General features: G+C 42.8%; 1 protein-coding gene across 2 annotated transcripts in view; it reads left to right on the top strand.

Annotated features, from left to right (window-relative positions):
• The window catches only part of Slc25a13 (solute carrier family 25 member 13), a 180,098-nt gene that overhangs the window by 154,291 nt on the left and 10,618 nt on the right, over nt 1-15,189 (top strand). For both annotated transcript variants that reach the window (XM_036181810.1, XM_036181811.1), the window contains exon 15: nt 13,021-13,159. In XM_036181810.1, coding sequence (XP_036037703.1) covers nt 13,021-13,159 — 139 coding nt within the window. The remainder of the gene's footprint in view (nt 1-13,020; nt 13,160-15,189) is intronic.

Raw genomic sequence — 15,189 nt, forward strand, 5'->3', positions numbered from 1 at the left:
AACAAGGGTGTTAGAAGAAAGAAAGTAAGTGAAGTGCTGCATAATGACACCCTCTCCCCAAAAAATACAATCCTGGGAGAGTTGAGTGTAAAAGGGGGAGATCCCTTTCTGCCAGTGTGCACTGTCTTGGTGCTGGGGAGGAACGGGCAAGGGGTGGTTACCAAGGATGTTATAGTCTCACGGCAGCAGTCATCCCGCTCACAGACCTCTAGAATGCAGCTTATACACAGTTAAGAAGAGCTGTCAGAGCACAGTACAGAGATGAGAGGGAAGCAGATCCCACTCACAGCAAGAAGGCCAGGAGCTTCCGAAGGATGTGGTGTGGAATAGTATCACATCGTTAACCCAGTGGAAGGCCTATTAAAGTAGCCGGGTAAGGCTTGAGGAAAGGTAACGTGGTTTTGGCCTGTAGACTACTGTGGTGGGAGAGTCAGAATTCAGGCCGGGAGGTCAGTAGGATGCAGCTGGGACATGGGAACATGGGCCTGGCCTGACGGGGGTTGGGAGTGGGGGTATGGGCAGCGGGGAGGGATAGCAAACGAAGAGACCTTTGAAGGAAGCTTCAGTCTTGTAAAGTCCTGGAAAACAATGAAAGGCAGAAAGTAAATGTAGATTTGTGTGGTGGTAATGGGACTTTTGGATTTCAGAGTTGGAGAAGCTGCGAGAAGCTTTTAAAAGGTCTTCTGTCTGCTCTTCTCCTTGTCGTTGAGGAATACAGGCCCAGAAATGGAAGGATGCTTAGCTGGGTGACCCAGGCAAGCAGGGACAGAACAAAGATAGGCCTTCCTGATCCCTCTCCAGTTTTCCTCCTCTTGTGAAGGTTCTGAAAGGCAGACAGATGGGCACTGAAGATGCTGTGTGAGGTCATGAAGATGCTGTGTGAGGTCATCCGTGGGCACGAAACCACGAGTGTTGGTATCTTCAGGCTGCAGGAAGCTACTGATGGTCCGCAGAGACCACTCTCACTGAGGTGGCAGGAGTTACAGGTTGGGGAAAGAGCAGATGTAGCTCTCAGGAAGGAGGGATGACAATCGAGGAACAAAGGAAGCTAAAGATGCAGGTCAATCTTTAAGAAGCCAGTGTAGTCAGGCAGTGGTGAGTTCCAGGTCAGCCTGTTCTATAAAGCAAGTTCCAGGACAGCCAAGGCTGTTACAGAGAGAATCTTTTTGGAAAACAAACAGACAAATAAACAAAAATTAAAAGAAGAAGAAGAAGAGGAAGAGGAGGAGGGGGGAGAAAAGGAAGAAGAAGCAGAAGCTGCCAGTGTAAACAGAATCATAGAAGCAGAAACCTCCATGGGGAAATACAAGTATATAAACTACCCAATCTAGGAATTTCACTGTGAAAGAAAAGCTAGGGGGGAAAAAGTGGCCAAGGGATAATGAAGGGCATTTAGAGATTACCATTTGTTTTCATTGTGTTTGTCTTTTCCAATACCTGGGAATCAACCTTGGGGCCTAGTGCACACTAGGCATGTGCTGTACTACTCAGCTCCCCCCACCCCAACCTGTTTGTTACTATTTTATTGGTAAAACATGTGTATCTGGAGACAGAAGAAAAAAAACAATGAAGGCAGGATTTTACACAGCTGGAGGTGGCAGGATCAGAGATACCTAGCACTTTCAGGATGCAGAGAGATGGGGTCCAGGGTTAGAACAGTGTGTGTACAGTCACAAGTTCATTCAAGCTGTTGTTTATGGAGGGCTTCCTCTCTCAGACCCATGATATAGCTGTGCTTGCTTTACATCAATGTATCCTCACCACAGCTCACCAGGCAGACACTCCAAGTTATAGCTGAGAAAAGGAAGGCTTAATGGATTTTATCTTATAAATCAAGTGATGAGTGTGGACTTCAAACTCACATCTCTCTTGAAACTTGATATTTCTCATAAAGCTGGTTGAGTTGGGTAGGAAAGAAGACATGCATAGTACCTTAAATTTCCATGGCAATAGTTATCTTGTGTGTATATAAAGCACATTCCATAGATCTTAGCACACAGTACATATGATGCACTAGTTACTAATTATAATTTTTAGCTGCAGGATGTCAACTAAAAGATTATGAAAGAATTCCTACCATCCTCTTTCCAATCTGCCCTAGCCCTGGGTGATTTCTGAGGGTCTGCAAGAAACTCTTTCCTTTCTCTTTCTCCTCCCATCACCATCACTCAGATTGGCCATGCTACTTTGGGCATTTCATTTCTTATTTGCGTCCCTCCCCCTCCCTGAGAGTAAGGGTTCCTATTGCCTAGGCTAGCTTCAAACTCTGTATGTAGCTAGGGAGGATCACTTTGAAATTTTAACCCTGTAGCCCCCACCTCATCACCAAGATTACAGGTAGGCTCAACCACACCCAGTTTGCTTGGAACACTGGAAGATCAAATGAAATGGAGATGGCTTTTGAAAATATGATTTTTATAGAACATTGCCTAGTGGAGTTCAGTGTTCAATAGGCTGTAGAGGGAATGTGGTGCTTAAAACACAAATGATTCTTTGATCATTGTTTAATTACTGTTCTGTTGCAGAGAAGAGACATTGTGACTAAGACAGCTCTTATAAAAGAAAACATTTAACTGGGGGCTTACTTGCAGTGTTAGAGGGTTAGTTCATGATCATTGTGGCAGGAAGTAGACAGGCATGGTGCTGGAGCAGTACCTGAGAGCTTTACATCCTGATCTACTAGCAGTGATTGGATAGGGAGTGAGTAAGTGAGTGAGGGAGGGAGGGAGGAAGGGAGGGAGGGAGGGGTACAGACAGACAGAGACAGAGAGAAACTGTGCCTCATTTGGTCTTTTGAAACCTCAAAGCCCTCCCAGTGTCACACCTCCTCCAACAAGGCCACACCTCCTAATCCTTCTCAGACAGTTCCACTAACCAGAGACCAAGCATCCAAGCATTTGAGTCTGTGGGAGCCATTTTTATGCAAACTACCACAACCTGTGTTTAGTCATCAAGTATTGCATACAAACACTCCATTTACTGAAGTTACAAAGATATGTATGGCATCATTGTCTTCAAAGAGGCCAGTGTTGAGGCCATGGAGGAATGAAAACATCATTGTAGTCCCATCAACTTCTTTTAAGTATTTTGATAGTCAACACAGACAATTCAGATACAAGAAGGACTTATGACAATTAGATGTTACTTCATTCATGCCTAGGCTTTTGTGAATCTGTCTTTCCAGAGGCAAGCATTTTTACCAAGTCCATATTTTTGTTTTGTTGTTTTCATTGTTTTGTTTGTTCTCTTTGCAAAGAACCTGCAGGATCCAAACTGTTGGACTATATCTAATGTGCATGTTAGAAAGTATGGAGGCTGATGATAACCCCTGTTCATAGGCTGCTCTGAACATATTTTTCCTGAAGTGATGGGTATGTTTCTCATTCTACTAAGCCAGCCTTTCATTCTCTGGTTTCTAATTGTGATTGAGGTATGTATTTAGAGGACAGCCTGCTTAAGAAATGTTAATTAGCTAAATATTAATGAGATAGGTCTTTGGCAGCCAGAGGCTTGTGTAGGGAATGAGCAGTTTAGGGAATTTGTATATATATCTTTGGTAGGATTAAGTTTTTCACTAAAAGCAATTTGACCCTAAGGCTGAAAAATGTACTCTTCTGTGATTTAGTTATGAAACCAGAGTCCCTTCCTAGCTGCCAGTTGTTAATAATAATACACTGGCCATTTTCATCTTTCCCTCCAATAGGCAGGGTGCTGAGCATTGATAATGGAGATTGACATCACTTTTTGAGGATCCCATGCTGAGTATTATACTAGGTTTATGTTGACTACTACATTTATTTCAACTACTAAATTTACATGTAATGTGCCTATAAAATTTCTATTTTATAGATAAGGAAGTTGACATAGAGAATGTCCTCTTATTACAAGGCTCATGTTCTAGCTCCTACAGTGTACTGGTTTGGCTTGAAGCAGCCATGATTTAGAATCAGATCCATATTTAAGATCACACATTTGAATATTTGTTTCTTTGGAAGCCATCTACGACGTCCCTAGTGGAAGAGCCCTCCTCTCGGCAATGAGCATTCAGACTTTGTATCCATGTTAACACTGGAAGAGAATTCTGGCACAGCTGGGATCAGCCCTAACTGCTAGTGTTACTGAGAAATAACCTTCACTGAGTATATTGAAGGGGTTAAGTGAGAAACTAATTGCAAGCCACACTGCCTTTGTGATCTTTGGTGTTTTGAAGCACATAGTCAATAGAGGGGGTTAAGAAGCAACTAACCTGAGCAGTTCCTCCAGTAGGGTCTCTCTGTAGAGCTTCCAGCCATTGGTAGAACATCCAAATATAAACAACTGAAAATGTTGGATAACATACTTTGTAAAAGCCTTTTCACAAGTTAGGAAGGAAGGAAATATAAAGTTAGGTGACTTCACAGAAATCTGCAGCTGCAAGGCATTCTCCAAATAAATACCTTAGTAATGTCTAAGTGCTGAGAATGAAGGAATATGGCTGGGATTAAGAGGAGGACGTGGAGCCTTTCAGGCGAAATTTGTTCTGGAGGTCAACCCGACGCGTGCAGAGCCAATCTGTTGGCACATGCATTCTTTCTGCTGGAGCACCCCTCCTCTGACCCTATTCCTGGTGCTAAAGAATCTTCCCCCATAAAACTGCAACCTTAGAAAGCTATGTCCTTGGTGGATGGCAAAATGTTGTGCTCCGTTCCTCATTAATTTACAAGGGACTTGGCATTGCTTATCAATAGGAGAAAAGAGGGAGGTGTGGAAGAATCCTTCTTCTAACAGTGAAAAGGTCTAAGCTGGTCTGACCTGAGTGTATGAGTGTACAGGCTGAATTTATATTTCTTTGTCAGAGGGGAAATGCCAGGCTGAGAGTATCCCTGTGTAATTGACAGAACAAAATACTAGCCCTCTCAGAAGGAGCCCACTTTTACCCTGAACCTCAAAGGATTATTCAAATACTGTACCAAGGGAAATAAAAGATCTCAAGTCACATAAAGCAGTAAGAGATGACAAGAACAGGAAATACTCTAAACATACAAAAGTGTAAAGGTCTTAAACTGAAATATAAATTAAAGGTTTATTTAAAAAAAAAAAAAAAACAACTAGGCCGGGCAGTGGTGGCGAATGCCTGTAATCCCAGCACACAGGAGGCAGAGGCAGGTGGATCTCTGTGAGTTCGAGGCCAGCCTGGTCTCCAAATCGAGTTCCAGGAAAGGCGCAAAGCTACACAGAGAAACGCTGTCTTGAAAAACCACAAAACAACAACAACAACAACAAAACAAAAAACTAGTAAGTAAAATTATGATGGTTAGAAATTTTTTTAAAGATTTATTTATTTATTATTATGTATACAGTGTTCAACCTGCATGTACGCCTGCAGGCCAGAAGAGGACACCAGATCTCATTATAGATGGTTGTGAGCCACCATGTGGTTGCTGGGAATTGAACTCAGGACCTCTGGAAGAGCAGCCAGTGCTCTTAACCTCTGAGCCATTCCTCCAGCCCTGATGGTTAGAATTTTAAATTCAACAGGTGGCCTTGCCAGATTTGAACATAGCTGAATGAAGAATTAGAGAAGTAGAAGATAAAAATTATTCTGAAAGCATTTCTGAGAGAATTTGAGATGGCTTACTAAGTATAAATGACAATCAGAAGGAAAGGAAAGATGCTGTCTGGAAGATTCCCCAGGACTAATAGAGTATAACAGATTGCAAAAGCAGGATGAAAATACAAACTCGGTGCAGCTCATTGAGTGTGGAGCCTCACAGCTGCAGAGACACTCCTGGGTACCAGAAAAGATGACACACCCAGATTCAAAGGGCAGTTGTTCACATGGTGTCGTCGTGTCTGGAGGGAAAACAAAACTTTTTCAAACTGGAATTCTATATTTTGTAAAACTATGTTTCAGGAACAAGGGTAGACTAAAATCCTTTTTATTTATTTATTTAAAGACTGACAGAACTCAAGAAGCATGTCAAGTTAGGCATTAAGAAAGAAATTATAAGCCAGGCACAGTGACACACGCAGGAGGCAGAGGCATACAGGTCTCCGTGAGTTTGAGGTAGGCAGGTCTGCATAGTTCCAAGCTAAACAGGACTCCGTGGTGAATAGAGGAAGTTACAGGGCTAGGGAATGTAGCTCAGTGTCAGGGTCCTTTCCTAGAATGCATGAGCCATAGATTCAAGCCCAGCTCCATTTACAAATATACATTAATACGTAAGGCGGAAGGAAAACTGATAATAGGTAAACGTGTGAATGAAATGGCAGACTAGTAGCATTGTCTTGATTTATATATATATAAACGGTAACTATTGGTGCTTAATGTTTTAAGCTTTAATTAATATTCAACTAATGAAATGACTGCTTTTAATTAAATAGTCTGAAGAACGTGTGTTGGGCTGGAGGATAATAACTATGAAAACCGTATGAAACTAAACAGAGGAGGCAGACTGGAGACAGGCTTGGCAGGCATGGTGCAGCTAGGAGGGAAGGATGTGAAGGAAAGCACCTCTCTCCTCACAGCTTAGCGCTGTGATGGTCACAAGAGACTCAACTTGCACACTGAACGGTCTGTTTGGGTCCCAGGGCTCCTGGGGCATGAGTGACAGCCCTGTTGGTGACAATGCAGCTCACAGTCACAGAAGAGCTGACCAGTAAGTGGTGTGTCCTCTCCACCAAGAGACCCTGGGCGCCAAGGTAATTTTTTGGAATTACAAAGGAATTAAGAAGAAAATAATGCCATCAGTGTCCCTTGGTTAGAACCAAATGGAAGGCACTTGTATTTTATATTCAAATTGAAATCTTCAGTTGGCGGCTGGTTTATTGGGTTTTAACGGTGGTACCATCCTCTTAGCAGGTCTTGATACTGGTGAGATTCTTGGCAAGATCCTGTTCAAGTCTCATATAACTAGCATTATATGGTCACATACAAAAATTGGGGTGATGATGTTGAAACACACACCAGTGTTTTCCTTTTCATGTCTTTCCTGCTACACATTTACCAGCAGTTTGTGTTCTACTGAAGTACATTGCATAACTTCCTTTGTTTGGGGGGTGGGAGGGGGAAACTGAGTATTGAGCCCAGGGCAGAAACCCCTGCTGCTGCCAAGCTGTGCATGGGAGGGTTAACTTGCTGAGGGGAAGCCAAGAGGAATGCTAAGGGATCAAGACATGACACGCTGCCCATTGTTATAGCTCCAGATCAAAATATACAATTATGCATGCCAAATAAATTCTAAACCTGTAAGGTCGGAAAGAGGGGTGGCTCTGACGACAGGTGCCAGAAGCATTAAATAACCTCCTCAGACAAGGTGCACCACTGTTGTCTTGAATCCTGTGGGGGTCCCCAGTCTGGCATTTTCTCCCATGCTAGACAATGTGCATTCACTGCTGGAGTCTCCCTTAAGCCCCAGTCCCCCAGACCTGCTGGCTCCTGGTGCCCGCCCGCCCGACACAGAGGTGCCTTTGTAAGTGTAATTACCTTTCCCTGTATTAGAAATCGTCTGTTTAGAGCTGTGTTTGCAGGTACTGCTAGAATAAGCAGGAATTAGCATGCAAAAAGACCTGCCCTGTCTCTGACATCTTTATCAGCTCCATCCTTCAGGACTGGCTTCCTTGCCTAATGTTGGGTTGATGAGGCTGGTGGGATACAACAGGATGAAGAACTTTTAAAGGTGTGGGTGTGTGTGTGGGTGTGTGTGTGTGTGTGTGTGTGTGTGTGACAGATTGGGGGATGGGGTCTGTGTGTTGTATCTTGACAATCTTGTGTAACTGCCAGAGTAAACTTGAGTGGATGATTCCAGCAACTTAAGAATTGATTAAAGCTCTTCTGGTCTTTCAACTGTGTCCACATCAAAAAGACAGGAGAAAAAAAATCATTCTTTTACTGTGAGGATACTATGACTGTAGTCAGCATCCTCCTGCCTCCTGAACTGTGAATTGTGAGTTGTTACCTTGAGGTGAGCCTACCTTAAAGGTGCTTGCCTTATCCTGTGAGGAGGAACGGTTATAGAAGATGTTCGAATAGTCCAGAATTGGAGCAGAGTCAATCCAAGATTATTTGCATATTAGGTTACCTGGAAATGCTTTTTATTGTTCCCATCTGTTCATCAACGAGACTTTCATTTTAAAAAGAAAAAAAAAAAAACTTCCCTTCTTTGGAGATAGGGGTACTTTAGTGATTAGGTTAGAGGATTGCATTTTGTGTTTAGTAATTTTCCATATGTGATTTTTCTCTATACCTAGAGAATTCAAGGCCAATCAGAGAATAAGGGCAAATCCACCCAGATAAGTAGTGAAAGAGGGGCCAGGAACTCTGGACATTCTCATAGGGGAGAAGAAAGATTGAAGATTTAAATGGTTAATCTATATAATGTATTAATTTTTTTTTCCATGGCCAGCTTCATTGCTGCCTTGCTGACATGGCTGCACAGCCTGTCTCTGCCCTGAATCACCTAGTGAAGATTTTACACAGGGCAGAGTAGGATTCAAGCCAGCGGGTTCAGGTTCTGACGTTGTGCTGGAGAGTGGTGAAGGATTTATCCAGGAATCTGTCTGGTAGAGAAACATTTTCTTCACCCTTGAAACCTAAAAGCCCTGCTTTCCTTTCCATTGTTGGGAGCAACAGGTCAGGGATTGCCTGAGGCGGCCCTGCAAATTGGTGCCTGCTTTGTGACTAAGACCTGGAGGGAGTGGTCAAGAAAAGGCGGTCAGGGAGATTGAAGAAGCGTGACTGTTCCTTTAGGTTTTAAAGCTACCTCTCCAGGAAGACTGGATTCTGATGCCTTGGCTGGCCAGGAGAAGCTAAGAACACTTTCGGAACTATTTGCTGAAAGGAGCCTCTTGAGCCGGTACAAATTTAGGGAACAATCGAGGTAGGCACCAGAGGAGAGGCAAGGTAACACAACCTTTCTGGCCACATTTGTCCCCCTTATTTTTGTGACAGTGGGTCCTTCACAGGACTGCGACAGGTGTTGCCTCACTTTTTCCTGAAGCTCCACTCCTTTCTCTGCCCCTAGGTGTTTAATAGTCCAGAGTTGTTCCCAGGGCTCAGCTCTTGCTCCTCAGTAATGGAGGGCCTTATGTGGGGTGTTCTTGCTATCCGAGTAGATAGAGAAGCAGCATTCAGCCTTCACTTATCCTGCCTAAGGAACAGGGATGGTTGGAGTTCCATGTCTTCTCAGATCCTCAGCAACCTAAGGCCTCTTACACAGCCTAACATTTGTTCTAGTTTGTTTGACCAGACTGCCTTGTTTCTTGAAAGAATACACCCTGTTCCTACTCCGTGCCATTGTGTTACTGGTACAACTCTGCTTTTCTTTGGGTTTGTTCTTCATTTGTTTCTAAGCTTGATATCTGACCAGGCCATTTGCCTTCAGTCTTTATTCATCTCTTCAATCTTGCTACATCTTCTCCCAGGGATGTACAGCTTACTCATGCTTTCAAGGAAGGAGGGAGGCAGTGTGATGTTAGGACACCTAAGGCTGCTTCTGGGGGGCGGGGGGAACTCAGCTGTTTTTCCTGTGCCCCTGCTCTTCTTAGGTCCCAAGGGTATTTTCAGTTTGTGCCCCTTACTTTGTTTTGACTGACCTTGATCACATTGAATCTACAAAGCCTAACACAGACCAATCTCTCTTTTTAAACTCTAGCACTCCAGTACAAAAAGCTTTGCTAATAATAATTTCTCTTAAGGAAACTAAATTTCTATAGAGATATCCCACTATAGAATATTATGCTTTTTAAAAACCTACAAATTTAATCTGCCGTCCATTGTTTTCACTTGTCAGGGATTGTAAGCACTGTAAACATTTTAGAGCATGGGCCACAGAAATATAAGCAACAACTCCAGAACTGAGGCCATGCTGGGGTTGCTCTGGATCATTCCATTCCTTCTTAAACCACAGTGTGCTGGCCTTGTTAGTCTTCAACAAATAATGGATCTTTGTCTCAAAAACTAAAATTACAGTTTTGCTTCCTAGAGTATTTTTCAAAGAAGGGAGTTAGTGTCCTGGTGGAAAGCTAACAACATATTCCAAAGTCTCTTTTGGCTCTTTCTGGTTGTGCCCCTCATATCCACGGACATCACCGAAGCAAAAATCACCGTCGTCAAGAACGTGCCTGGCAGCCCCAGATTTTGTTATGTGTTTTATAAACTAAATCATTCCCAATTCCTGGCTTCTTCCAATATGTTTCAGGCAACACTGAAATAGGCAGGTATATAGTTCTGAAAAACTCAGAACAGTATTGAGACCATGTAGACAGTGTGGAAGCATATAGAGTCCATGCGTGTCCATTTTCTACTTAAAAGATGCTCACAGAAAGGGTGGTGTTTGGAGGGTGAAGTAAAGGAAGAGGAGGCTTTTAAAAGGTTTGCGTGCCCAACATAGCAGTCATCAAAGAAGGAGGAGCGGTAGTTGGACCATGGCTGGTCAGATGCCTGGAGCTATAACTGAAAGGAGTTAGGTGCGTGCGTCCATGAAAAGAAACTGGAAAAACAAAACTGGATAGGTGAGAATAGAGGGACCCACCTTCAGGACACCCTGACCCAAGGAAAGTCACCCGAGTCTTAAATAGAGTCAAAGTATAAACAACACGACCAAAGGAGGAGACGCTACATCATTTCTGCTCTAAACAAAACAAAAGAGCCGTACACTGTGGGTTTTTGTTTGTTTTTTGTTTTTCCAGACAGGGTTTCTCTGTAGCTTTGGAGCCTGTCCTGGACTAGCTCTGTAAACCAGGCTGGCCTCGAACTCACAGAGATCCACCTGCCTCTGCCTCCCGAGTGCTGGGATTACAGGCATGCGCCACCACCGCCCAGCACACTGTGATTTAAGAAGGAATGGAATGATCCAGAGCAACCCCAGCATGGCCTCAGTTCTGGAGTTGCTGCTTATATTTCTGTGGCCCGTGCTCTAAAATGTTTACAGTGCTTACAATCCCTGACGAGTGAAAACAATGGACGGCAGATTAAATTTGTAGGTTTTTAAAAAGCATAATATTCTATAGTGGGATATCTCTATAGAAATTTAGTTTCCTTAAGAGAAACTATTATTAGCAAAGAAAAAAGGACAGCACAGAGGTCTGTCTATAAAATGTAACATTGGAGTTCCATATGGCTAAAGGTACAGTAAAAAGGACAATTTGCAGGAAGAATCATACCAAACAAGAAATCCTTGTGATTTATTTAGGAAGTAATATGAGGTACTTTTATACTCACATTAAAGGAGGGGACCCTATTTAACTGATCTTCATTAGAATTGCATATTTGGTCTGCATCTTCTGGACAGCACACGTTTGAGCAGATAACTAGAACTCACAGGAAAACTTGAAGCAAGAATCAAAATGGAGGAGAAAAGAAGAAATTAAAAAGTGGTACTAATTCTCTAAACTTATTTAAAGAACTAACCCTAAAGGAAGCATTGGGTGCTCCATGTAGCTGCTGGCAGATTCTTAGCATCTAGTGTTTTAGACTTGTCTGCAGTTATTTGGATTGGAACGTGACCCTCAGCTGGCATTAGAACGTGAACCTCAAATGTACAGTTGATAGATAAACGTCCTGGGCATCAGGTTTTACATGTGTGAAGTGACAGATGTTGTTGTGCTTATTTTCTATTAGTCATCTAGTGGTTGGGAGAGTGACAGGCTGCACTTGAATGAGGGGACCAGCCTGTTTTCTAAGACCTTCATGCAGAATGGAGCAGAAAGTCTCCATGGGTCACTCAAAAGAGGAATACCCACATTCAGTCCAATCTGGACAGAATCCAGATTCGAAGCCTTTTGTTCTGGTTGGGAGGTGGAGCTTAACTAGGATTCAATTGACTAGGATTAAGTATAAAGTTCTACTTGTATTACTTGTGTAAGATGACTAATTAAGTTGCAGTAGACCTGGGGTAACAACAGTTTCTGTGAAAGAAGAATCAGGGTTTTATACCCCGAGATCTCTGTTTGAGTCAGGAGTGAAATGTGTTTGTTAGGAAGAGTCAGTTACAAGGAGTGAGAGATGTGTGGTCAGAGGAACTTGGTTCACCTGGAGCCAACAACAGGCAGAAATCCTCTATACTGCACAACTGTACTTCCGTGTCTGTCAGTGGATGTGACGAGATCTGTTGAGTCTGGATGAATTCATCATTGTCTTTTGGGAATTTCTATAATTGGTAGAAATTTGGAGCATTATAAATCTGTGAAAGAAACAGTATTAAGTCATTAAGTGTTGAAAGGGGCTAATTTCCCTCCTACTCAGCCTGCCTAAGAAACAGTGTGTGTGTGTTGTAGTTTGCATATAACACCGTCTTCTCTTTCTTGGTATTGTATCATCAGTGCTTGGGGCTCTAGCATGGCATGATTTTGGCATCAGAAATTATTTAGTGAAAACTTCATTTCTGAAGTTAATTGTCCTATATTGAGCTCTTGAATGTGTCAGAATTATGGTAAATATATTAAGGTAGGCGTTTATCAATATTTCATGAACACAAAACTGGATAAGAATCCAAGTGCTCTCTGAATAGATACATTTTATGTATATGTAGTTTTTTTTTTTTTTTTCTGGGAAAGACTCCAACACTTTCATCAGATTCTGAAATGATACAAAAATTGGACCTTTCCCTTTGCACCTACACAACTTGTCTATCTCCTGATGTATAAACACAGAGGCACCTTGATTCTTGCTTCCTGTCTTGCTTTAAGAGCAGCTAGCAGATCTCCCTTCACATGCCAGCGACTACTACCCACGGAGACTTGAAAAGAGTCACAGGCAGAGTTCCAAAATTGTTAATTAAATTTCAGTCTTAGAATAAACGAGAGGTCCCCTTTCCCACGTCCTCACACCCTACGACAAATCTAGTTGTGTTTAGAAGAGCAAGACTCAGGCTTGTGGCTTCAAGAATTTGGGTTACAGTTTACTGTTCCCCTTTCAGTGTGTGAGAACAAATTTGGTCTTCTCCAGGAATATTTTGTTCTGAGGTCAGTTCCAGAGAAGCCTGACCTCCTCAATGGGATGTGTGTTTCATGTGGTGTTTCTTCCCCTTGCAAACCTCACAGGGTGCCAAAGCATGCTTTCTGCGGGACATTCCTTTCTCGGCCATCTACTTCCCTTGCTATGCCCATGTGAAGGCCTCCTTTGCAAATGAAGATGGGCAGGTCAGCCCAGGAAGCCTGCTCTTAGCTGGTGCTATAGCCGGTAAGTCTCACCTATGCAGTGCTATGCTTGCCCACCACCCATCCCCAAAACCTCCAGCCTTTTGCCCTAACCCCACCCATACTGTGGAAATAGGGTTGTTTTTCCTGGCAGTTTTTGACAGAGTCCTCATGATTGTCTTTGAATAGCTTTCGAGGGGCAGGTAAGGAATTAATCTGTATTTTGTCAAGCTAGATTATTAAGTGAACTTTAGCTTTAGAGTATCCACTAACAATTGGTTGATTTATTTATTTCTTTTCTGCCATACTGGTAGATTCTAATTCATGTTCATATTATTTCCTACTTTCACTTAGTAGCACAAGAGTGAAAATGAGTTGGCCTCAACTTTTAAAAACTTTAAATGCTCATGCCCTAAAGGTGTCTAAACAAATTAGTGCGTGTAAGCTTGTCCAGAACTTCACAAAAGTTATTGTCATTTATTTAGAAGTGTAATAGAACTAGAAGTGACTAGGCTGACCAGACATTTCTTGGAGTGGCTGTCAGGTCAAGGGCTAGATGTATGTTAAGTGAGTCATAGAAGTAACTGTCTTCTGTCTTTAGTGCTGGGCTGCACTAAATTATCCCAGTACACAGAAAAATAGGGAATTAAAAATAGATACTGATTGTTGGCACAGTAGAAGATCATCGCCTGGCTTCTGGGAACCTCCTTGCCCAGAGACGCTAGCAGCTGCATCTGTCTGGATTAGCTCTCTAAGTGGTAACAAACTTTTAATGAGTTAACAAACCCTAGGGCAGTCCTGGGCTGCATGACTGCCAACATTTTTGATAGACATGTTGCAGTCATGAGAATGGCGGGTAGAGCTGTTCCTGAAAGCAGGATGGGAGGTGAACCCCAGCTTTGAGTAGCTACTTCACGCTTCCCCTCTCCTGCAGGAAGCCAAGTCCTGGGTAGTTGAGGACTCTAGTTGTTTAAGTCATAGTGAAATCTGGAAACCATTGTATCGACACTAAGGAAGCAAGATCTGGAATACAGAACTCCTTTTTTCATTTCAATTCAGTCATTCATTCACTGTGTCCTGAATGGTCACATTTACAAACATATAGATGAGGAAACATGGAAAGAAAGCATTATACGATTTATTTTAAATTGCTCAGTTGAAACAAGTCGATTTTAAATTGCTCAGTTGAAACAAGCCGGGGCCTAAGGAAAACGAAGGACTGCTTCTTGACGTGTGACCTTTGTCGAGTCGTTACTTCACTCAGTCTCTTTTCCTCAACTTTGAATAGAGATCATCACACTGGAGAGGCCAGCCTGTATCCCAGGGAGGGGCATCATGGGAGGCCCTTAGCATAGTGTGTGTCATGAATTCAATAAACATGAAGACTGAATCTCGAAGAATCTGCCCATAAATCGCTCACAAGTACCAGATAAAAGTTAAGGGGGAATACTGGAACTCTGCTCAGGATCAAAGAATCTCTCTTAACCTTGTTTCTCTCAAACTATAAAGCATTGAACTCTTCTCGTGGGGAAAACATATGCTGAGAACCAGTTTCATGTCAGGGTAGGAATATAGTAGGTAGGGTATGTTACCAGAGCTGAACATTTGTCGTGTCCCGTCCGTCCCCCCACCCCCCCCCCCCCCCCCCCCCCCGCGCCCCCGATTATGAAAGTAATATTGCTCACTATAAACTATTTAGAAACGGTAGGTATTCTCCATGATTCCATTGCTGGAAGAGAGTTGTTATTTAACTTGAGTGTTTTGATTATAGATATTCATGTACTTTATGAAGATGTATATGTAGACAGATGTTGTAGTCCACAGAGGTCAGAGGACAAGTGAGGGAGTTGGTTTACTCTTTTCCTGTGTGGCTCTCGTGAACCACACTTGGGCTGTTAGGCTTGGTCACAAGTATCTTTACCCCTGAGCCATCTCACCAGCCTTACTTCTTTGCTTTTCCCTATTTGGATGGTTTTGATGGAGTTTCAATCAAACTGCACCTGTGGTTTGCATTTTGTCCCTTCAACATTGTTGACCACTGTAGGGTGATGATTAGTGGCATGTGTTGTGGGA

The sequence above is a fragment of the Onychomys torridus genome, chromosome 3, assembly GCF_903995425.1.
Source record: "Onychomys torridus chromosome 3, mOncTor1.1, whole genome shotgun sequence".
Taxonomy (NCBI): domain Eukaryota; kingdom Metazoa; phylum Chordata; class Mammalia; order Rodentia; family Cricetidae; genus Onychomys; species Onychomys torridus.